The sequence below is a fragment of the Rattus norvegicus genome, chromosome 1, assembly GCF_036323735.1.
Source record: "Rattus norvegicus strain BN/NHsdMcwi chromosome 1, GRCr8, whole genome shotgun sequence".
In the NCBI taxonomy this organism is placed as follows: domain Eukaryota; kingdom Metazoa; phylum Chordata; class Mammalia; order Rodentia; family Muridae; genus Rattus; species Rattus norvegicus.
Genome location: NC_086019.1, coordinates 89,766,809 through 89,790,124, shown reverse-complemented (window position 1 = coordinate 89,790,124; position 23,316 = coordinate 89,766,809). Strand labels below are relative to the sequence as shown.

General features: G+C 51.5%; 1 protein-coding gene across 5 annotated transcripts in view; it reads left to right on the top strand.

Annotated features, from left to right (window-relative positions):
* Window positions 1-23,316, top strand: part of Grik5 (glutamate ionotropic receptor kainate type subunit 5) — a 62,034-nt gene that overhangs the window by 5,645 nt on the left and 33,073 nt on the right. For 3 of the 5 annotated variants that reach the window (XM_039095322.2, XM_006228382.5, NM_031508.2), the window contains exons 4-12: window positions 2,020-2,117; window positions 2,197-2,362; window positions 4,344-4,522; window positions 6,454-6,507; window positions 6,605-6,766; window positions 7,913-8,065; window positions 8,405-8,509; window positions 8,614-8,721; window positions 19,240-19,443. In XM_039095322.2, coding sequence (XP_038951250.1) covers window positions 2,020-2,117; window positions 2,197-2,362; window positions 4,344-4,522; window positions 6,454-6,507; window positions 6,605-6,766; window positions 7,913-8,065; window positions 8,405-8,509; window positions 8,614-8,721; window positions 19,240-19,443 — 1,229 coding nt within the window. Of the gene's footprint in view, window positions 1-2,019; window positions 2,118-2,196; window positions 2,363-4,343; window positions 4,523-5,913; window positions 6,134-6,453; window positions 6,508-6,604; window positions 6,767-7,912; window positions 8,066-8,404; window positions 8,510-8,613; window positions 8,722-19,239; window positions 19,444-23,316 lie in introns of those variants that run through there. The other 2 variants (XM_008758889.4, XM_039095358.2) reach the window with 2 other exon arrangements.

Sequence of the window (23,316 nt, the reverse complement as noted above, 5' to 3'; positions counted from 1 at the left end):
GGCTGGCTCCTCTTGACTTGCTTTTCTATATTACCCCATTTCTACTTTCCCAGCAGTGGCACCACCCACAGCTGGTTGAGCCCCCTCCTCCACGTCAAGCAACAATCAGTTGCCCCTGTCGGCCAGTGTGATGGAAGAAAATCCCCACTTCCCCGATAACTGTAGCTTATGTCAGGCTGACAAGGAACTGAACAGCACACTGGCCTAGCTGTGCCAGCACGGATCATAGCTCTTTGTAACCCTCTGTATTAAAACATAACGGAGCAGTCTTGACACACACTTTTAATTCCAGCACTCAGGGGGCAGGGGCAGGTGGATCTCTGGGAGTTCGAGGCCAGCCTGGTGTACACAGAAAGACTGCCTCAAAAAACAAAATGAAAACAAAACCGAAAGACATGTTTCTATACTGGGCGTGGTGGCTCCACCTGTAGTCTCAGCACTTGGAAGGCTGAGGCAGGAGAGTTGCTGTGAATTTTAAGCCAATCCTGGCTACACAGTGAGATTCAGGCCAGTTTGAGCTATAGAGTAAGATCCTGTCTGAAAAACCAAACTAAACCCGAACTCAAAACAACAGAGCGGTTAGGACTGAGATGTGCCTCACTTAGTGTTCATAGACATGGGTTTGACTGTAAGCACAATAAATAAACAACTTAAACAAGTTTCTTTTCCACTGGCCTTACCATGAACTTTCTTAGATCATGTGGGTTTCAAATCACCAATGGGGAGAACAGGGTGTGTTTTCGGGCTTTTTGACAGGTACATCACAGACACAGTCTGGAAGAAGCTGGCCCAGATAGAGGCTTGAAGAGGCAGAGAGAGGGTAGAATAGGTGTGCTCCTAGAGTTGAGCCAAGGAACAGGGTGTGGGGTGAGGCCTTCTTGACCAGCTGGCATCAGTGTGTGTTTGAGGGGATCCTGAAAATGAAGCCAAGCCTGAGGAAAGTGGGGGCCCACAGTCAAAGTGAGATTCCTGGCATGTCTGTAGAGAAACTGGATCTAGCCATTCCTGAAATAATCCTAGGAAATCATGTTCCGTAGCCATGTCTGACATTAGTCCACAGTCCTGTCAGTGGTGTGGTCTAATTTATGTTCTTATCTGCTCTCCGTGTCTCTCTCCTTCCCTCCATTAACTCACCATGGCCTCACACATTCTAGGCAAGCTTTCTAAACAGTCATACTGTTCTCTTAAGCCATCCTGAGATCCTGCCATGGCTCGCTCACAGCATCTAAATGGGACGTCATGTCTCCAGCGGACTTGTTCCTTCTGTGCCCTCCATGTTGAAGGTCCCACTATTTGCATAGGACCAGATGCCTGAAATGGTCCATCTCTCTCCTGAGAGCCATTAGTCCCACTTCCTGTTTGTCTCCAGATTCTGTTCGTGTCCATCTCCTCTCTGTCCTCTGTAGCCCTGCCCTACTTGAGGGAAGGCCAGCTCAAGGCACACACCACCCACCTCATTCACCAGTCATCCGGCTTCAAGTGCTGCTTTTACAGGGAGGGCATTATGGGGAGTAGAGTGACTGAAGAAGTTGGAAGGGAGAGGAGGCCAGCTCTCAGTTTGTAGTTCTAAAGGAGGCTTACAGAGCTGGGCATAGTGGTGCAGACCTGTAGTTCCAGTACTTGGAGACCTAGGCAGGAACTTATGAATTCAAAGGTAGTCTTGTTTACATAGTAAGATCTAGGACAGCCTGGGCTGTATAGAGAGACCTTGCCCCAATACACACACACACACACACACACACACACACACACACACACACACACACACACACACACGATGATGTCCACATGCTTTCCCGTGTTCTCTTGGCTTGGCCTGTCTCTCTGTGCCTTTGTTCCCCCATGGCTCCCTCTGTATGAGCAGGCTAGGGACTGGTCTTCTGAGATCCAGGCTGGTGGAGGGGGAATCCACAGCTCTGACCCTCTTGATCCTCTCTTAGACCAGGTCAGTTTTCTGAGGGTGGGGCAAGAGCAGAAGCAGAGGGTCCCTGACTCTGGTTTCTTCTTTGCTCTTCACAGTGTGTCAGATCCTGCCCAAGGGGGTTGTGTCTGTCTTGGGACCCTCCTCCAGCCCAGCTTCTGCCTCCACCGTGAGCCATATCTGTGGGGAGAAGGAGGTGAGGTTGGGGCATGGTGGGAGAGGGTGTTGGGGTGAGACTTGAGTCCTTGACAAGCAGCATCTCCCCTTCTGTCCAGATTCCCCACATCAAGGTAGGCCCTGAGGAGACACCCCGCCTTCAGTACCTCCGCTTTGCATCTGTCAGCCTGTATCCCAGTAATGAAGATGTCAGCCTGGCAGTCTCCCGGATCCTCAAGTCCTTTAACTACCCCTCCGCTAGCCTCATCTGCGCCAAAGCTGAGTGTGAGCGAGGACTGGGTCTTCTGCCCTCATTCTCTTTAGGCACCCTTCCCAAGAGCCCTTGTGTTCCACAGGGTTCCCCAGTCCAACAGGAACCTGGCTCGTCTAGTTCCCACTGCGTCTTTCCCCTTCAAGAACTGGGTTATCTGCTTCCATGGACCACCTGCCCCTCTTGTCCTAGAGAGACCCATGTGACAATGAACTCCTTTTGCCCAGCTCTCATCAGGCTTTCGGGATAGCAGGGGGCGGGGCTGGCACATCATTTTTAGAAATGTATTACTAATTTTGAATTAGTGTACAAAATATTAGATTTTATTTGACATGTTTATACGTATTTATCATGCCATTTTGCTTATAACTGCTGCCCTCTGCGTGCAGCTCTTGGTCTAGGGAAGGCCTCAGGCCACAGAGTGGTCCAGGAGTTTAGAGAGCAGGGCACAGACACAGAGCCGGAGGAGATGTGCAGGGCCTTTGGAAGGGGTTCTGAGCCATCTGGGAGGCTCGGTGCCCATATCCTAGGAGTGCTGTCTCTAACTGAACTTGAAGCATTGGAGAGTATGTTCTGATCAGGGGCCTTGGTGGGACAGAGGCTTGGGGCCCCAGAATATAACTCCAAGAGGTCCTGAGGCCGGAGTATGGAACGGGTGAATTCAAGGGGTCAGAGAACCCTTGGAGATTTCGAAGCAACAGCACAGAGTGAGGAGACATGGTCAGATCTGTGTATGGAGAAGTGACAGGCGGTAGCAACACACATGTATCAGAGAGACCAGAAGGACACAAAGCAGAAGTGGGTTAGGTGAGATGGTGGCAGTTGGATGTCAAGCCACGCCTCCTTGAGGAGAGTTGACTGAGGCAGGGCAGGGTGTGCAGGTGGTGAGTGATACCAGAACTCAGTAGAGAAGAGGAGAGCATTCTGTTCAAGTGAGCACATTGGCTGTGACATTCTTTGAGATGTTCAAGTGTGGTGGCCTGGGGGCGGGTTGTGAGTGTGGAGTTGGGGGAGGGTACTGAGCGTTGGAGCTCCTAGAAGGAATTTCTCTCGACGAGCAGCTGCCGTATGTCAGACTCTCGTGTTAGGACAGCCACGAGTGAGGTAGACACAAACGATTGTCCTTGTCAGACCTTTCCAATGACAAGTCAGGCAAAAGCCGTATCTGGTTGGTTGGTAGGGTCAGTTCTCTGGAGAAGGAGGAAGGTCAGACGATTGGAGTGGCTGTAGGGAAAGTAGTGGCTGTGGGCCTCTCAGAGACATCAGCTGAGGAAAGAAAGGTCAGGGGTCAGCCATCAAGGGACCTGGAGAAATGGGGTCCCAGGTAGAGAGACAGCCAAGGTAAAGCCACAGGACAGAAGGCTGACTGGGGACACTGAGGAGGCCCATGTAGATGGACCAAGTACAAGCATTAAATGACAGAGGAGATGAGAAGCTTGGCACAGACCAGGGCCACATCTGTTTCCATCCGTCTGGCTGCTGTGTGGGGAGCAGGCTCAAGCAAGTGTGGCCGATGCAGTAGGCGAGAGATGGCAGTGGCTTATGCTGGGGCGGAGACCGTGTGGTGTGGTGTGGTGTGACAGGCTCCGATGTGTTTTAAAGATAGAGACTGGGTAAATGAGGGAAAGAAAGAGAGAACCCAGGCTGCCATCAAGGTTCTGGCCAGAGAACTGGCACATGGCTGTCAGCTGAAGGATGAAGACAAGTGGAGAGACAGTTACTTGCTGTGTCAGACATTGCAGTGAGTGATCAGGAAGGGGGGGGGGGTCAGGCATTTGGAAATCTGGGAAGATTCTGTACAGGGGTTGTACTTGGGAGTCCCTCAAAGAATTAAGTCCCCAAGCCCAATGTCCCAAGAGACAGCCGCTTCGTCTTCTGAGCATGGCCTCCAGTCTCTGGCCCAGCTGCCATTGCTGGGAGAGGGAAGGAGCGTTTGCTGGCTGTGTCTGGGCAGGCAGAGGTAGGGCTGTAACACAGGGCCCGGCCCTCCTTCAGGCCTGCTGCGGTTAGAAGAACTGGTGCGAGGCTTCCTCATCTCCAAGGAGACACTGTCCGTGAGGATGCTTGATGACAGCCGGGACCCCACGCCGCTACTCAAGGAGATCCGAGATGACAAAGTGTCCACCATCATCATCGATGCCAACGCGTCCATCTCCCACCTTGTCCTCCGTAAGGTGGGTCCTCTCCTCTTATTTTCCATAGAACTGAAGCGGGAGCAGATAACCTCAGTGGTGGGAAGTGGGCTTCATAGGGTCTGTTTTGCAGCTCCCTGGTCACATGACCTGGGACTGTCCCTTTTTTTTTTGTCTGTGGAATGCAGCCATCAGTTGGTCTTACCTCTTTGGCTTGTGATGGTGGTGAGCCTACAGTAGGGAAAGTCCTTAGAGTGAGGCCGGCCCAGAGTAGACGTCAGAGTCATCAACAGGACTCTGTTGTTGCTATGCGTTTGTGTCTTATAAAAAAGAGTTATTATTTTAAGTATGTATAGGCGGGGGTAAGGGTGTGTGCAGATAAGTGCTGGTGCCGTTGGAAGCCAGAAGTGTGAGATTCCCCTGGGACTGGTGGTGGAGGCAGTTGTGAGCCAGGGGGGTGCTGGGAATTGAACTCGGGTCTTGTGCAGGTGCAGCACACACTCCTAACTGCAGAGCCATCTCTCTAGCCACTGTTGTTTTTGAGCCACTGTTGTTCGTTTTGGGTAGTTCAGGCTGATCTTGAACTTGAGAACTTTAGGGTTTCTTTAGAGCTCTGTGTATACCCTTACCTGGGGCTCTTCCCCACCATTTGGGGTAGATATCTTGAACATTGTATAGACATGGAAGCTGGGATTCTAGGGATTTTTAGAGGCAAGGGCCCAGAGCACATGGGCCCCCATGGGCTCAGCACATCCATCTATCAGTGAGCCACACTCATTAATCATTCATTCCTTTCCCCCGTTTAATGTTTCTTTATAATCAAATTTGTATTATTTTTCTCCGTTTGTTTTTCATTTATTTTTCTCTTAATGAAAACTGTATGTCACTGCTGATTGTAGGCCGCCGGAAGAAGTGTTGATCAGGCTCTTGAGGATATAGAGGGCTTAGGGAAGACGCTCTGGGTTGACAGGCCTCCTGGGCAGAGACCTCTCCCAGGGTACTGTGTGCATTGATTGAGGTCTCCTCTCTTCTGTCTTGCCCTGCCCTGATAACCACGTGTGCAAGCCCAGCTCCCGCCTCACTTGCATACAAGCTAGAACCCTGCAGTGTTAGTGTGGGGTCAGGATGGGGGTTTCTAGTGTGAGGAAGATGGTACAGCCTGTCCTCCTGGGGGGTCATAAGATGGAGGGGTCAAAGGATGAGACTGAGGGCATTGCCTTAAGCTGCAGAATTTCATTTTCTCCTTTCCCCCCTCCTTCCTTCCTTCCTTCCTTCCTTCCTTCCTTCCTTCCTCCTTTCCTCCTCTCCCTTTCCTATCCTCCTCTCTCCTTGCCGTCCCTCCCTGCCCCTCCCTCCTCCTCTTTTTCTTTTGATGTTTCTGGGGATTGGATCCTGGGCCCTGTGACTGTTAGTTGTGGGCTCTGCCATTGAGCTGAATCCTCGGCTACTCTGTCTCATTTGAGCCAAGATCTTCCAAAGTTGGGCAGTCTGGCCTTAAGCTCGCTCTGTAGCCCAGACAGGCTTAAGCTACTTGAGTAGCTGGAATTACAGGCCTGTGCCCCTAGGCCCGGTAGCTGGGTTTCTTTTTGATGGATGATCAACCAGCCTGAGCCCTAAACATTGACAGTGCCAATGACATTGGGTGTCTTAAAGGTAAGGGTAAGGTTCTGTCCTTGCCTGCCCCATGCCCCAGGTTTCCCTTTGTCTCTGGTAGAAAGTGTTGAATGCCTTCACTGGAAACAGTAGACATCCAAGGGCCCTGTTCTCTGTTCTGCCTGGCTCCAGTCAGCGTGGTGGGACGCAAGGGACCCAGGTCCCTCCTGCCCTCACTGTGTCTCCTGCTTGCTCATTCTGTCTGGGTGTCTCTTACTGTGTTCCCACCGGGTGTCTCCTCACCAGGCCTGTCTCTAAATCTCTCTTCCCCTCTTGGGTTCCCCCGTTCTCTGCCTCTCGGCCTCTCCTGTGTCCTCCAGGCTTCGGAGCTGGGAATGACCTCAGCGTTTTACAAGTACATCCTCACCACCATGGTGCGTACCCTGCCTATACCCTCCCCACCTCCCACCTACCTCACCGTGGCCCTACTTCAGTCCTGCCTCAGGCCTCACTTCTTCCTCTTGGTCCCAGGACTTCCCCATCCTGCATCTGGACGGTATCGTAGAGGACTCCTCCAACATCTTGGGCTTTTCCATGTTCAACACCTCCCATCCCTTCTACCCGGAGTTTGTGCGCAGCCTCAACATGTCCTGGAGGGAGAACTGCGAAGCCAGCACCTACCCTGGCCCTGCGGTGAGACACCCTGTGCGCTGACTCTGGGGACAGGGCCTGTGACTCTCATTCTGATCATACCGGAACCCTCTGGTACCCAAGACCTCATAGTGAGGCCCGTGATGAGTCTGACCCAAGTCTCCTCTCTGTAGTGCAGGCTTCTCCATCATCAGCCCAGGGCAGCATGGCCTCAGGCGTTTGTACTCCCAGCCCTCCCCTCCCTCACCCCTCCCCCGTTTCTTATGCACTGTCCTGCAGAGCCAGCAACTCCCCCTCACAAGGCTTTTGTTCAGATGTCTCCTTGGTTGAAAGACCTAACTTGTGCCTCCTATTTTATTTTATTTTATTTTATTTGTTTATTTAGAGACAGAGCCACACTACGTAGCTCTCAATACTGCCTCCCCCCGACCTTTGTTCTGAGGTGTGTTATCCCCTTGATCCCCGGAGCTGGGCTCAAGGTGGAGACAACTGTTCCTCCATTCTACCGTGGAGGAATCCCAAGTTCAGAAAGGGACTGTGGAGACAGGAAATACTAGAACCAGGATCTCAGCTTGGAGAGCTTCCATGCCCAGGATCAATACTTAAACTCCTCTGTCTCCTTGTCCACCCTGTGTTCATCCTTCCCATAGCATGAAGTGCCCCAGGTATGCGCAGATGGTACAGTGACTGTCTTGCCCACTTACCTTAGCCATGCAGACCTGGGAAGCTCAGGAAGAGAACTGGCTGTCTAGGTTAACTCCTCCCAGATAAGTCAAGCATAGTGGCACATGCCTATAATCCCAGCATTGGTAGGTAGAGACAGAAGGATCAGGAGTTCAAGACCAGCCTCAGCTACATATCCAGTTCTAGGCTAGCCTGAGCTATGTGAGACCCTGTCTTATAGAACCAGAAAAAAACAAAAACAAAACAAAACAGCAAACTCAGAAATAACTTTCTCCAAACAGACATGGCCACGTACAGTCTCAGCAAGCACGAGACACTCCACTTTCCCCTGGCTGCCCATGTCCCCAGAAAACACTATTAGCCCCTCTCTCTCCCTGACCTACCAGTTTTCCACTCCTGCAAAGATTGGCTTTGTCTGAGGGTTGAGGTGACCCCAGAGGGAGCCTTGGGAGATCCCTTACTACACTGATACTCTCACGTCCTGCCTTACCTCCTCTCACTCAGCTGTCGGCAGCCCTGATGTTTGATGCCGTGCATGTGGTGGTAAGCGCTGTCCGAGAGCTGAACCGGAGCCAGGAGATTGGTGTCAAGCCACTGGCTTGCACTTCGGCCAACATCTGGCCCCATGGGACCAGCCTCATGAACTACCTGCGCATGGTGAGCCAGGAGCAAGGGGCGAGGAGGTGGATGGGAGCAGCAGCCTCCTCAGGCAGGGGCACTGACTGTGTCCACCCTGCCCTCCCTCCGCCTTCTCCCACGCTGACTGTCCTGTGTCCCGTCTGACCATGCCACTGTCCCTGTGGGGATCGTGTGCTCTCTGGGTCTTACTCCCCTGCATCTGTTCTCTTGCATGTGTATTGTCCTCTCTCTGACCCTCCTCTCCCTCCTCCACTTCTCTCTGTGCCTTTCTCTGCTGCTGCCTCATCCCTGCCTGGCCTTTCTATCCATCTCCGGGCCCTGCCTCCCCTCCCTCTGCCCCGCCTCCCGCCCTGCTAGGTAGAGTATGACGGGCTGACTGGGCGGGTTGAGTTCAACAGCAAAGGGCAGAGGACCAACTACACACTGCGCATCCTGGAGAAGTCCCGCCAGGGCCACCGTGAGGTGAGCAGGCCCAGGGTGACGCCAGAGCCCTGCTGGGATTTGGTCTTTGAGGCTTCCAAGAGTATGAACAGGCTCTGTGCTGATGACACCCTGTCTGTCCCCAGATAGGGGTGTGGTACTCTAACCGGACCCTGGCCATGAATGCTACCACCCTGGACATCAACCTGTCACAGACTCTAGCCAACAAGACTCTGGTGGTCACAACAATCCTGGTGAGTGGCCCAAACAGTGCAGGAGGCAGTAGGTAGAGGGCCCTAGTTCTGGGTTTTCCTGAACAGCTTCCCAACCTATCCTAACACCTCGGCACGGGGAGGGGTCCCTCAGCTGGCACAGGTTAATATACAGTGTAACAGGGGCCATATCCCATGCACAGAGCAAGCCCAGACTCTGACCAAGATGTCACCTCCAGCCACAGCCAAAGCAGGAGAGGCACAGACTCTGAGGGGAACCGGGTTCTGTGATAGGCTCTTGACAATCGCCATCGCAAGAACGGTCATTTTGTCATACCTGGCCAGTCTAAAGTGCTGACACACCCAAGCCTGTTCAGGGTCCACCTTGAAATGTGGACACTGAGGACCAGAGAGATGAAATACCAGCCAGTGCATGGCAGATCCAGGACTGGAAGCCCCGTCTCTAAGGCTGAGTCTGATTCATAAATGCTGTGCTTTGAAACAATAGTCCTTGACCCCAAGCACCAAGCCAGGATACAATCCAGTGTCCCGGGGGTTTCTGCTTTCTATCTCTGCCTACATTGAGATGTGGGCCTTGTGTGTCAACAGCTCTTACTTAGTAAGGGCTGGGATCCCCTACACCACAGGCCCTGTACTCAGAGACAGGAGGCTCAGGAGTTCAAGGCCAGCCTCAGCTACATAAAATCCTGTCTCCAAAAATGGACATGCACTAGGCCTTGTTTAGGTGTTTCTTTTTCCACGAACTGCTCCATGATGTTGATGGAGGGTTTTGTTGTCCTGCTGTGACAGTAAAGAGAGTCCCCTGCAAGTCTCTGTCTGCATAGAGTGCCAGGCCGACCCTGACCCTCTCTGTTGCACCCTACTGCCTCCTGCCAACACTATGCCCTGTAGGCAGGGGCCTACACACAGGACCTGGTGGGCAGGAGCTTTCCTGAGCAGCTGGACCTGGGGCCGAGGGAGCTGGACAGCTCAGGTAGCTTTACTGTTCACAGCAGCCAAGGCCATGGCCTGCACCCTGCCTTCTCCACGTGCTCAGCGGCACTGAGCGGGGCCAGCTCACCACTGAGATCGGAAGTTCAGAGATGCTTTCCACAGGGTGTTAGGAACCCTTATTAGCAGACAGTCCTCGGGAAACTTCTGACCTAACGTGGACCTTGAGTACCCCTGGAGAGAAGAGTCAGTGAACCAGTTATAGAGGGACAGATTGCTTGCAGACGGGAAGCCTAGACACTCCCCAATATCCCCACTGAAGGGCCTTGAGGCATGGTTGGTGGGGGCTGTAGGTACTTTATGTGCTGGGCTCCATCCTGGAATTGAAAAAGATGAGACCTTGGTGGATAGCAGAGCTAGAGGTCAGGGAAAGGATTTCAGAAGAGTCCCCGAGGCCTGAGAACCAATATTATTCTTGATCCATGACCTCCATTCTTTTCTTAATTCCTTAAATATTTGCTGAAGCTGCTGTGTTCCTGGCCTGGCCCAAATTCTAGAGAGAGACGTGAGTCAACAGGTGCTTTGGAGGAGCATTGAGGGGAGGTAGTGCTGGATGGAGGAGACACGCCAACACCAGGACACCCATTCCAAACGAGATCGGGAGGGGTTCACAGGGATAAAGGCTGACACGGAAGCTGGAGGAAGGGCTCACAGATGTGGTGGCAGTGCACAGTGAACATCCGGGCAGCAAGACCATTGGATGTCTGTCAGTTTAGACAAACATCCTCAATGTGTGTGGTTGGATACATCCCATTGGTCATCAACATTCTATTCTATTCTTTCTTTTTTTTTTTTTTTCTTTTTTTTTTTTTCGGAGCTGGGGACCAAACCCAGGGCCTTGCGCTTCCTAGGCAAGCGCTCTACCACTGAGCTAAATCCCCAACCCCCGTTCTATTCTATTCTTGACACAGTGTCTGACTGTGTAGCCCTAGCTGCCCAGCAACTCTGTGTAAACCAGGCTGACCTCAGGTTCATAGAGATCTGCCTGCCTCTGCCTCCTAAGTGCTGGGATTAAAAAACCGTGCACTCACAGGCCTGTCTGGACCACGCATCTGTAGTGAGCATGGCTGTCGGAAGTGCTGGGGCTGAGCACACTGCTGAGCCGGCCTTCAGCTCTCACAGGCCTGAGCCCAGCCCCTTTAGGAAGTCACTTTCAGAGGAGACAGAGGCAGGGGAGAGTCCAGGAGCATGTTGAAGACTGCCTAACCAGAAAGTCTTCGAGCTGATTGGAGGTGCTTGTCCTTGATGACCGTATCATCTCACTTTGCACTTCTTCCTGTCTGCAGGGTTGTGCTCTGGGCTGACACTGCCATCTACACCTCATGTGACCTTAGCAGCGCTCGCTCTCCTCTGCCCCAGTCCCTTTAAAGTGAGGGGATAAAGGGCTGGACAGATGGCTCAGTGGTTAGAACACTAGCTGTTCTTCGTAGGATCTGGGTTCAATCCTCAGCACCCCACATGGTAGTTGACACTTGTCTGTAACTCCCGTCCCAAGGCACCTGATGTCCTTTTCTGGCCTCCACAGGCACTGCTATGTGTAGTTCAGAGATAAACACGCAGGCAAGACGCCCGGACACAGAAAGTAATAAGATTAAAACTTCTAAGTGAGGGAATAAGCAGGGTATGGTTGTGTATGCCTTTGATCCTAGTACTTGGGAGACAGAGGCAGGCAGATCTCTGTGAGTTCAAGGTCAGCTTGGTCTACAGAGTGAGTTCTAGGACAGTCAGGGCTAAAGAGACCTTGTCTCAATAAAAACAAGACAAAACAATAAAAAGCAAAGGGCTAAAGGACTCCTAAACAAAGACCAGTTTAGGTCAGGATCCGATAGACTGCACTCCTAGAATTTGTGCACGTGGATTTCAGTCCTGGCTTAATAATAGACAAGCAGCCAGTCAGGATGATCTAGAACCATTCCTACTTTAATTTTTGTTTATATTTCCAAGAGATTACCTGTCCCTATCCTGTCTCCTGGTGGGGATCAAACCCTCACTGGGGGATTCTAGGCAGGGGCTCTACCACTGAGCCACGCCCCCAGCCCCTCACTGGGGGATTCTAGGCAGGGGCTCTACCACTGAACCATGCCCCCAGCCTCTCACTGGGGGATTCTAGGCAGGGGCTCTACCACTGAGCCACGCCCCCAGCCCCTCACTGGGGGATTCTAGGCAGGGGCTCTACCACTGAGCCACACCCCCAGCCCCTCACTGGGGGATTCTAGGCAAGTGTTTTGCCACTGAGGCATACCTCCATCTTCAAGAGAGTTTTACAAAGTGTAACATACTCATACATATACTCGTGACTGTCATGAATTATAAACTTTATATCTTTCAATTTTTACAAACTAAATACACATCACCAGCTCCTTATCCTGAAACCATGTTCCAGTCACTAACTGCCTGCCTTTGGACATACATGAGTTGTGTGTGTGGTGTCACATCTGCACTTGCCCGGCACTGCTTATAAGAGCCATGTGGTTGTGCAGTTAGTCTCATGACAGTCTACATATCTGTCACATGGAGATGCTCACTGGGTTTTGATGTCCACAGTCATTGCACTAAGACACTGTATTGTGTGACTCTTGTGACCTCGTCTCAGTGCTTCTGTGTGTGTGTTTTGAGGAGTGGAGTTGCTGTCACCTCATCTCTGAGCTTCAGAGACGTGACTAAAAAGCCTTTTCCAAAATGGCTGTGGAGCGCCTTCTCCCTGCCGTGTATGACTGAGAGAGTGCTTCTCCATGCAGAAAGGACCACCTTTGTGTGGACTGCACATTTGAAAAGTCCTCTCTGGGCATGTTTTTGAGAAGCTGGAGATTAATAAGTGGATGCATAGCTGTCATCCCCAAACTTGGAGGTTCTAGACCAGCCTGGGCCACACAGAGAGACCCTCTCTCAAAAAACCAAGGACTGGGGATGTGGCTTCTTTGTAAAGCATTTGCCTTGCATGTAAGATGCCCTGAGTCCTGTCCGCACTGCCCCCCAAAGGGGAGGGATGTGACCTTTTCATTAACTTTGGAGTTAGACTTTCTGGAGTCATGTCCTTTCCTAATATGTGTATCACAGACAGCTTCCCACCCTCCATGAGTCACCTTGTCTAATTTTTTTTAAATGATATATTTATAATTTTTAAATTTCATTTTATTTTTATTATTTTATGGGCATCTTGGTTGGGTTTCTCTTGCTGTGGTAAAACACTGTGATCAAGAGCAGCTTGGGGAAGAGAGGGTTTGCTCTGACAGCTGGTAGGTCCATCGTGCAGGGAGCTCAGAGCAGGAATCTGGAGGCAGGAACTGATGGAGGTCAGGGGATCGCGCTTAGTGGCTTGTTCTCCATGGCATCCTTAGCGTGTTTTCTTATAATTCCTGGGACCGCCAGCCCAGGAGTGGCGCCACCCACAATGAACTGAGTCCTCCTACATCAATCGCTAATTAAGAAAACACCCTACAGGGCTGCCCACAACCCTATTTGATGGAGGCATTCTCTGATCTCATTCTCTGAGTTGAGGTTCCTCCTCTCAGAGGCTCCAGCATGTGTCAGGTTGACATACAAACCAACCAGCGCAATGTGCATGAGCGTTTGCCTGCGTATGTCTGTGTGCCTAAAGAGGCTGGAATAGGCGGCGGCAGATCCTCTCAGGCTGGAGTCACAGGTGGTTGGGAGCTGCTGCGTGGGGCTAAGACTCAAACTCTAAAAGAGCAGCCCTGAGTGGGCTCCAGCCTGCCTTTCATTCTTGGTTGTATCTGTCGATAAAAAGGTCTAAGCCGGGCCAGCAAGAGAGCTAAGCCAGCTTAGCAAGTGAAGCACTTGCTGTGCAAGACTTTACCTGAGTTCAATCCCCAGAACCCACCCACAGGCCAGACCCTGCCTCAGAGTCAGAGTGAAATGAGGCCTGCAGCTAGCTCAGCGGCAAGCTGTCTGCCTGGCACGTGAGTGCCAAACCCGTACTCCATTTCCAGTCACACAGACAGGGCACGGGTTTTAATTTAATTCCATTTATCTATCAAGCTTTGTGTGTATGTATGTCGGTGTCTCTGTATGTGTGTGTCTGTCAGTGTGTGTGTCTGTGTCTCTCTGTGCATCTCTGTATGTGTGTATGTGTGTCAGTGGATGTGTGTGTGTGTGTGTATGTGTGTGTACAGTTTACAGGAGTTGATTCTTTCCTTCCATCATGTGGGCCTTGGGTATGGAACGATTTTCTTTAGGCTTGGTGGCAAGCATTTTTACCCACTGAGCCCTTTCATGGCCCCCTGACTTAACATTCAATGTTTCCATGTGTGGAGCTCAGGGGATATGACATCTTCCTGAGAACTGGCTGTTCTCCCGTCTCCTGTTCCTCTTACTATCATGTGTGCTCTACACAGGTTGGCCTGTGAGATTCCAGTCAGTTCTGTCTCTGACCCACCTCACCCTCTTGTAGGACTGCTGAGATTACAAACTCCACCCATCAGATCTGGCTTTTGGGGTTGTATTTTTCTTTTTCCCTAAGACAGAGTTTCTCCGTGTAGCCCTGGCTGTCCTAGAACTCACTCTGTAGACCAGGCTGGCCTGGCACTCAGAGATCCTCCTGCCTCTGCCTTGCAAGTGCTGGGACTAAAGGGTATGCCACAAACGCCTGGCCACATCTGGCTATCACTATTTCACTACTTTTACCCTCTAAGCCATCCTGCCAGCCCCTCCATCTTATCATTCATTCATTCATTCATTCAATCTGGAGTGTGTGTTCATATGCATGTACGTTTGCTCAGTGGCTCCACATTGCCATTGTGGATGTCAGAGGAAAACCTGTGAGAGCCAAGTCCCTCCTTCGCCATGTGGCCAGTGTCTTAATCCACTGAGCCATCTTGACAGCTCTCTGTCTTGTTTTGAAAGAGCTCTCCTTCTCTTCCTCTCTCTTTCCCTCTCTCTCTTGGCCCCTCTCTTCCTCCCTCCCCAAACCTCTCCCTCATTTCTCTTTTCCACTTTCCAGTCTAGAGCTTGATGTTTTGTTAGATTGGCCACAGGCCTTACTGCAGCCCCAGATCTGCCAGTTTCCTCCCCACAACACCATATACCTATACCATACCTACACCATACCTACATCTATACCTACACCATACCTATACCTATACCATACCTACACCTATACCATACCTATACCCACACCATGCCTATACCTATACGATACTTTTACCTATACCATACCTATCCTATAACTATACCTATATCTATCTGTAGCTTTTAAAGTCTTCATCAGCCCAGTGTAGTGATGCTCAACTGTAATCGCAGAACTTGACCAACAGTTTGAGGGCACAGTGTGAGGTCTTGCCTTAAAACAGAAATTTGAGGGGTTGAGGGTTTAGCTCAGTGGTAGAGCACTTGCCTAGCAAGCTCAAGGCCCTGGGTTTGGTCCTCAGCACCAGAAAACAAAACAAAAACAAAAGCAGAAATTTGATGGCATTGGTTAGGGGACAGATGATAAGGCAAAACAAGGGGGAGGGATGGGATTTTTATCAAGAGTTAATAAGGACAGAGGGACATGGTGGCACACACCTTTAATCTCAGCATTCAGGAGGCAAAAATAAATGCATTTCTGAGTTCGAGGCCAGCATGGTGTACATATAGTGAGAGCCTGTCTCAAGCCAAACAAAAAAGCCCCAAGTTAATAAGGACAAAAGTAGCCTCCCTCCCTCCCTGGACCCTCATTCCCTTTCTTGGAGGCGAGCAGCTTCCAGAAATGTCTCTATATTCAAGCACACCCCAGCTCTTTCTTTCCCAGGGAACAGGTTGTTCTGTAGCTGGCGCGTTTTCCCTCTTAATATATCTTATAGACCTTGCTATTTTAGTGGTTGCCTGGGATCCTTTTATGACACTGATGATCTCTTTAACATGTGCCAAATTAGGTCTTTGTTCCCACCCAAGCCCCGCTACAGTGACTTTTCTTGGACCTGTGTTTCTGTGCATAGATGGCAGAGTTGTGGGGCTGCTTCTTAGTGCTGGGCTCAGCAACACGCTAGCCCGTCCACAGGGCTGGGTTTCTTAGAGTCTGATAAACTCGGCTAACAGCCTGGGCTTCAAGGCCAGCCTGGGCTACAATTCAGTGCGACTCAGTCTCGAATGAATGAATGAATGAATGAATGAATGAATGAATGAGACAAACAAATGAAAAGCCCTAGGGGCATTGCTCAGTGGGAGCCTTGGGCTCAATCCTTACTATGGCAAAAGGGGGAGGAGGGGGAGTGGAGTTTGGGCCCTTTTGTTGACTGCCCAGGGCTGGAGTTATGTGTGTGGCATCCTTGCTGCCGACAGACAGAGCCCAGGTCCCCCGGTCTCAGATTCCGAGGTTAGCTTGGCACACGGACCCAGCAGAGTCCCAGCGTGTGCAGGCCATGTGTGGATCTCAGCTCTGTGCTCTCTTTCCCTCTGTTCTGCTTTGGCTGGTGGCCCTGGGCTGGATGCCCTACCCCTAACCTGTTTCCTCCTCTGTTCTGCCCTAGCAGGAGAATCCCAACCCCAGCACACGTTCGTGCTTCTTGTCTCTTACTCTCCAGCTCCCCTCCCCTGACTCCAGTCTGTCTGGCTGCTCCTGCATCCACTCCCCGACTCTGTCCACTTGAGCTCAGTCTGGCACAGGGCTTAAGAGCAGAACCTGGGGCTTTGGAGTCACAGTGACTTCCCTCTGTGTCCTCAGCTGTAAGACAGAGGTAATAATACCGCCCGCCCTCCCACGCCGACAGAGCTGTCACACAGCAAGCCCACGAGAAACGCTAGCGGCCGCCGCTATTATTAGTGCCATCTCACATCCCCGTCCCCGCGCGCTAGCTCCACACATTTGCATTTAGAGAAGCAGCTTGGGAGGGAGAGAAGCCCCAGCCTCCCTCTATCCCACTGGCCCTCAGCTTTGTGGTCTGAGCGCATGGGCCTGTGGTATAACCTGGTCTCCTGGGAAGAATGGCTGTCTATGGCTTTTCAAAAAACTCTCCCCAAACTCCGAGACTTAAAACTATTACTTTTTATGATTCTGAGGCTTGATTAGGTGGTTATCAATTTGTTCCCACTGGAGCTCACCAAGAGGTGGCTGGCCAAGAAGTAAGAGAGCCTGAATATCCATGGGTGCTCCTGTTGGCTTCCAATCCCTGACTCATCTGTCCTCCTTTTGGCCGGCCTTGGCTTTACTTACATGGAGGTCTCAGAACTGCTCTGAAAGCTGGGGCTCCAGAATTTAGCCAGCTACCAAGAAGTAGGTGGCCACCTGCTGATGGAAGGGGGTGATAAAGTGAGGGGGGCAGTGGAATAGGATAGCCACATCTGCCACCTGCTCTCAGGACATCAGTGCATGTGCATTAAAAACAAGCCCAGGCCTTTCATCCCAGCTATTAGGGAGACTGAGGCAGGGGACTCCCAAGTTCAAGGCTCCCTTGGTCTGCAGGGGTCTGGGCAAGTTAGTGAGACCTTGTTTCAAGACTCTGCCCGTGAGGAGCTGGAGGCCTGCCTTAGAGTTAGTGCTGGTTTGTCTACCCTGCCCTGGCCCTAGATTCAATCTCCAGCTTTGCAAAGAAAAAAAAAAAAAACAGTCTAAAAATACTTCCTTTAGGGGTTGGGTATTTAGCTCAGTGGTAGAGAGCTTGCCTAGCACGCGCAAGGCCCTGGGTTCGGTCCCCAGCTTAAAAAACAAAACAAAACAAAAAAAACAAAAAGCAAAAAAACCCCACCCTTCCTTTAATATAGACTTCTGTGAGAATTTAAGGCCGAATCACCTGGGGTTGATGAGAGGACTCAGCAACCAAAGGCACTTGTCCCAAAGCCTGAGGAGCAAAGTTCATCCCTGAGACCCGTGAGGAGGAGAAAGGAGGGATAGACTATGTAGAGCGTCCTTTGACCTTTACATGTCTTCTCTGTGTGTGTGTGCTGTGTGTTTATGTGTGTGACATTTTTACCCACATAAACACACACACACACAGCACACACACAGAGCCTACATAGTGAGACCTTGTCTCAAAAACCAAACCATATTGGCTATTCTTGTAGAGGACTCGAGTTCAGTTGCCAACGCCCACGTGGTAGCCTCACAATCCTCCATAACTTCAGTTCCAGGAGATCCAGCGCCCTCCTCCGACCTCTTTGAGCACCGGGCATGTATATGGTATGCAGACATCCATATAGGCAAAACACTCTTCTGCATAAAATTTTAAAATCTCAAAAGGACACCAATCAAAAGAACACGCACATAGTAAAAGGTCGGGCATTGCAAACTGGCAGGTGTGTGCGTGTGGCCTTAAAAAAAAAAAAAAAAGCAATATTACAATTTGAATGACTCGCTAACATTCATAATCAGGAGATTTTACAAAACAATCCAGGCTTCCAAATTCTCTGCAGTTTCACCATCTGGCATGTCGTGCCTGCCTGCCTCGAGGCAGCTCAGGCTGCAGTGAAATCCTGGTGAGGGACACTCTCCTGGGGCACATTGGTAAAGTTGGTGTAGTGACTCACCACTGGCTGTGTGAAAAAAATATGGAGAACGCTAAATTGAAACCACCCATGTATGCGACGACAGAGAGCGAGGGCTGTCTGGTGGCATCGAATCTGGTCGTGTGTGTACTTGTGCGTGCGATAGGGATAATTTGGGTAATTCGTGTCCTAAGAGAATCTTAGAAAATTTCGTTCTACTTCGATGCAAGCCCCAGTCGGATTCCCCTGAAGCTCCCCCTTGATCCTGGCATTTGGGTGGGGGGTGGAGCCCAGTGAGCTTTTTGGCTGTAGAGAGTCACTTGTCTCCCTGTGACAGTCTGATAAGAGGCTGGCAGAGCCACTGCCTTCATCCCCAAACCCCTCAGCTTTCGGACCTGCATTTCTAAAGGAATACGCTCAACAGCCAGGTGTAGTGTGTAGCCTGTAGTGTGAGCCCTTGGGTAGTAGACGCAGATGGACCAGGAGTTCAAGGCCAGTCTTGTCTATTCATTGAGTTCAGCATGGGTGACATGAGACCCAGTCTCAAAAAAAAAAAAAAAAATCACAAACAGGGCCCTAGAGGCAGCTCAGTCCGGCTTGTGATCCCAGTGCTTGGGCAGCAAAGTCAGGCAGACCCCAGGGGCGTGCTGGGCAGACAGCCCACCTTACACTGAGTGTCCCGGGCCCGTGAGACATTGTCTCTAGAAAACAACAGTGAGCAAACGCAAGGAGGGCTGCATAGATGGCTCAGCAGTTATGAGCACCGGCTGCTCCCAAAAGAGAGGGATTCAGTTCCCAGCACCGACATGGGGGCTCATACCCATCTGTAACTCAGGATTGTGGGATCCAGCCTTACTTTCTTGCCTTGGTTGGCAACAGGCATGTATACACAGACAAAATATTATACACATAAAATAGATTTTTTAAAAAAAATCAAGGCAGATAGCTCCTGAGGAATGATACCTGTGGTGCTCCACGAATGTGTACAATCATGTCATAAATGCACAATAACAAACAGAAGAAGCAAGCAAGCAGGGATTCCACTGTCCAACTGTCCATCCCTAGCAGATGACCCTGGGCCTCAGGGTCCCTGCCTCAGACTCTGACCCCTGCTTTCTCTTGCCCACCCAGGAGAACCCGTATGTCATGCGCCGGCCCAACTTCCAGGCCCTGTCAGGGAACGAGCGCTTTGAGGGCTTCTGCGTGGACATGCTTCGGGAGCTGGCCGAGCTGCTGCGCTTCCGGTATCGCCTGCGGTTGGTGGAGGACGGACTGTACGGGGCACCTGAGCCCAATGGTTCCTGGACAGGAATGGTTGGCGAGCTCATCAACCGGGTACGGCTGATAGGTGGTGGGGAAGGAGGAAGGGAAGGTGGGGCCAGATCACAGCCAGTGCAAAAGAAAGAGGCAAAAGGTTGAAGGTATGCCAGTAACCTCTGCCCCGAGTGTCCTGGGGCTAGGGAGGAAAGTCACAGCCTTGTGTCACCTCCTGTGTTTTCCCAGGATGCTCCTCTTGGGCGCAGAGGTTTGATGAGTGAATGATGGTGACATAGAGTAGGTATCAGGTAAAAACCTGAAGTAGTCAAAGGAGGCTTCGTGCAGGAGGCAAGGCCAAGACCAAGGTCTGCGGCCTGCACAGAACCACCAGGGAGGCCTGGCACACTTCAGGCACCAAGAGTTGTCTGTTTGGGTTTGGGAATGCAGATCTGTGTTTGGTAGAGTACTTGCATAGCGTTTGTGAAGCCCTGGATTCAAATCCACATAAACCAGGCATGGTGGTGCACCTGTGATCCCAGCGCTTGACAGGTTGAGGCAGGAAGACTCTTTGTTACATTGTAAGTTGGAGGTTAGTCTGGGTTATGTCACTTGAGACCTTGTTGCAAAACCAGCTTAAAAAACAGAACAAAACAAAACAGAGCTCTCATTAGGTGCTTGTGGAGCACCTACTATGTGCTTTGCCCTGTGCTGGATTCCGTGAACAAGGGACCTTGCCCTTCGAGAGCTTAAAGCCTTGTTAGGGTCCAAGAAGTAAATGCCCACAGTCCAAGGCCAAGTAGATTCTGATGGAGCAAACTCAGAAGAAAGGCCCTGGCCCAGCACTCAGAGCTTCCCAGAAGGGGCCATGCTGCCTGAAGTGATGAGCAGGGGCATACAGGGACTCAGGTGTGGGGTGCCCGCCTGCCGTCCGAGCACAGGGAAGGCAGAGGCGGGAAAGCATAGGTCTAAGGGTAACCTAGGCTGCAGGACAAGACCTGTCTGTCCCCCACCCACACAGACACATATAAACTCACTCCAAAAAAAAAAAAAAAAACAAAAAACAAAAAACAAACAAAATAACTTCTTGGTGGCCCACGGCATGTAATCACAGCAGACAGGGAGCAGAGGCGGGGGATTACCAATGCCAATCTCAGTCCAGCAAGGACTACATAATGAGACCATATCTCAACCCCACTCCCAACCCACCCCACTGCCCCCACCACCACCACAAAAAAGGGGGAATGATGAAGTGAGGAGGTGAGGAGCAAAGGAAACCAGGTTTACAGAGGTGGAGCCTCTAAGAGTGAGACACTCTGGGTGAGCCAGCTGGGCCTGCCTGTGTGTGGGAAGAGCTTGGATGAAGGTGAGGAGGGGGAGAGCCAGGTCAGAGTGGAAAGAATATTCTGGAGTCAGACCAACCTGGACTGGAGTTTCCGGATGGGTCTTTTCTCTACTCCAAACCCCACTCTCTCCCCTCCCTATGGCAAGGATTATACCTGAGAGGGTCTGATGTGGTCGCTTGTCAGACACAGAAGACCATACTGTTTTCTCTCTCCATTTCCCGTGTGTGTGTGTGTGTGTGTGTGTGTGTGTGTGTGTGTGTGTGTTCCTGACTGTGTGTGCACATGTGTGGAAGCCTCAGTAGCTCAGGCTGCGTTTGTGCGCTCTCTCTCTCTCTCTCTCTCTCTCTCCCTCCCTCCCTCTCTCTCTCTCTCTCTCTCTCTCTCTCTCTCTCTCTCTCTCTCTGTTTCTCTGTATAGTTCTGTCTGTCCTGGAACTCTGTAGACCATGTTAGCCTGGAACTCAGAGATCCATCTGCCTCTGCCTCCCCAGTGCTGGGATTAAAGGCTTGCACCACCACAACCAGCTCCAGGCTGCTCTTACTCAGTTTGTAGCTGAGTATGACCCCGGTCATCCTGATCCGTCTCCAGTTACCGGTATCCGATGGCACTTGACACCAGTTTATAGAAGGTGCTGGGGTTTGAACTGAGGGCTTCATACATACTGACAAACACTGCTAATGAGCCCCATCCCTGACCCTGTAGGCTTTGTCTTTCAGTCCAGAGAAAACCAGGAGGGAAGTCATTAGAGACAAGAGGAGCTGATGTGCAGAACAGGGAACTGCAGTGAGGGCAGCCTTGACATTGGACTTGGCCCTTCTCTCTCCCAAGCCAGAATTTCCTACTTTGGAACCCCTGAAAGTCATACAGATAGACACAACCAGTGTACTTTGGCACAAGGACACTTATCCCTCCGGGCTTTGAGTCTCTGAAGTTATTTGACGATAGAACTTTTCCTCACTGAGAGCAAAGCCTTTTCTGAAGCCCACACAAAGCAGAACTGATCCTGAGGAGGAAGGCATGGGGTTGAGTCCTGACTGCTTGGTCCCCCCACTTCAGCCTGCAGGCAAGCCCCAAGGCGTGGTCCCCTGAGCCAGAGGGCTGGTTTAAAAGCTTCTGCCCCAGAGTAGGTAGTTGTTTAGGCCTGAATCCCCAAAAGGGGGGGCCTGGGCAGAGGGAAGGAGGGCCAAGGCTTTGGTCCTGTACCCAGGGTCAGATTCCCCAGGGTCTGTGTCCACAGCCTGCTCCTCTGTCTAAGAGTGTTTGTGAATGTGTGCAAACACCTATAGATCAGGCTTTACACACTGGCCCACGGCATCAGCCCCAGGAGTTTCCTTTGAATGGAGCCCCCAAAAATAGGCACCCTTCAGAGAAGGAAGAGCTTCCAGCCTGACCTTCATCTTGGTGGCTCTGGCTTCATGAGGTAAGCGCAGGGATTTGGTACCTGGGACCACTGTATCTAGTTCCTGCACAGCCAAACCCTTTAGTCCTGCTTCTGCAGTACAGTACCCATGTGACCTTTGGCAAATTACTCAACACTGTTGTATACCCTGCCTTCTTATGAAACTAGAGAAGGGCTCCTGGCCCGTAGCATGGCTGAGAGCAGAAATGAAGAAAGACCTGGGGCAGGGGCTGGGAGGCAGAGGTGCCCCTTCCTGTGACCTATCCTGTTACTGTTCTTACGCCTGCCAACCTGGTCAGATTGTGCCATCCAGCTGGCTTTTATTGAGCACCTACTGTTACCAGGATCTCTGCTTTACCCTGAAATAAGCAAACCAGACTTGGCCTTGCCCTCACTGGGCCGATAAAGGAGCCAGAACCAGCAGGTCAAGCTGGTTCAAGTGAGAGCCGGGGATAGGCTGGCCCGAGATTGTAGATGAGATAATGGGGCCAGGGCCGGAGTGCAGCAGAGATTAGAGGAAGAAGGGCCTGGTGATTGCAGGGCCCAATGGCTCCTGGGAAGTCAGGGCAAGAAGGAGGATGCAGTACAGCTTCCTCGGTGTCTGGCCAGGGCAGCTGTCGACATTTACAGAGGGAACTGTAGAGAAGCAGGCTGGGTGCACCAGGAGGCTGAGACTGGGTCCTGCCGAGTCTGTGCTGCCTGCTGTGGTGTGGCCATGCTTGCAGAGCCCTGTGGGCGTCCTTGCTAGATCACCCAACAGCAGCAGCTGCCCCTGCTTGACTTCACACCATGTGCTGGCAACTTCCCAGTTGTTACTTAACTCCGGAGCGTCCCTACCCACCTGTCTGTGCAAGGCCTGCAGCCCAGCGACACAGGGATATGTCTGAACTTCCCGGGGGTGCAGCCAGGTGTGTCTGCCCCCAAGGCAACATCCTTTGCCAACCTCCCAGCAGACAGTTAGGAAGCCTAGGCTACCAGGACAGTGGTTGCTGTAGCCAATCAAATGTTCCTTCAGGACTTTGTCCCAGTGCCCCATCCTCAGAGCCTCACAGTGGAGGAAGGATTAGTATTTACCTCAAGTGCAAGTGAGGCTGTTGGGTTAGTGACTGGGTGAGCCACAGTGGGCATCCCATCATCTGGTCGCAAGCCAGCGAATGACTTCTGGACGGAAGGCAACCCGATGCACTGACCTCAGCCAGGGATCCTTGG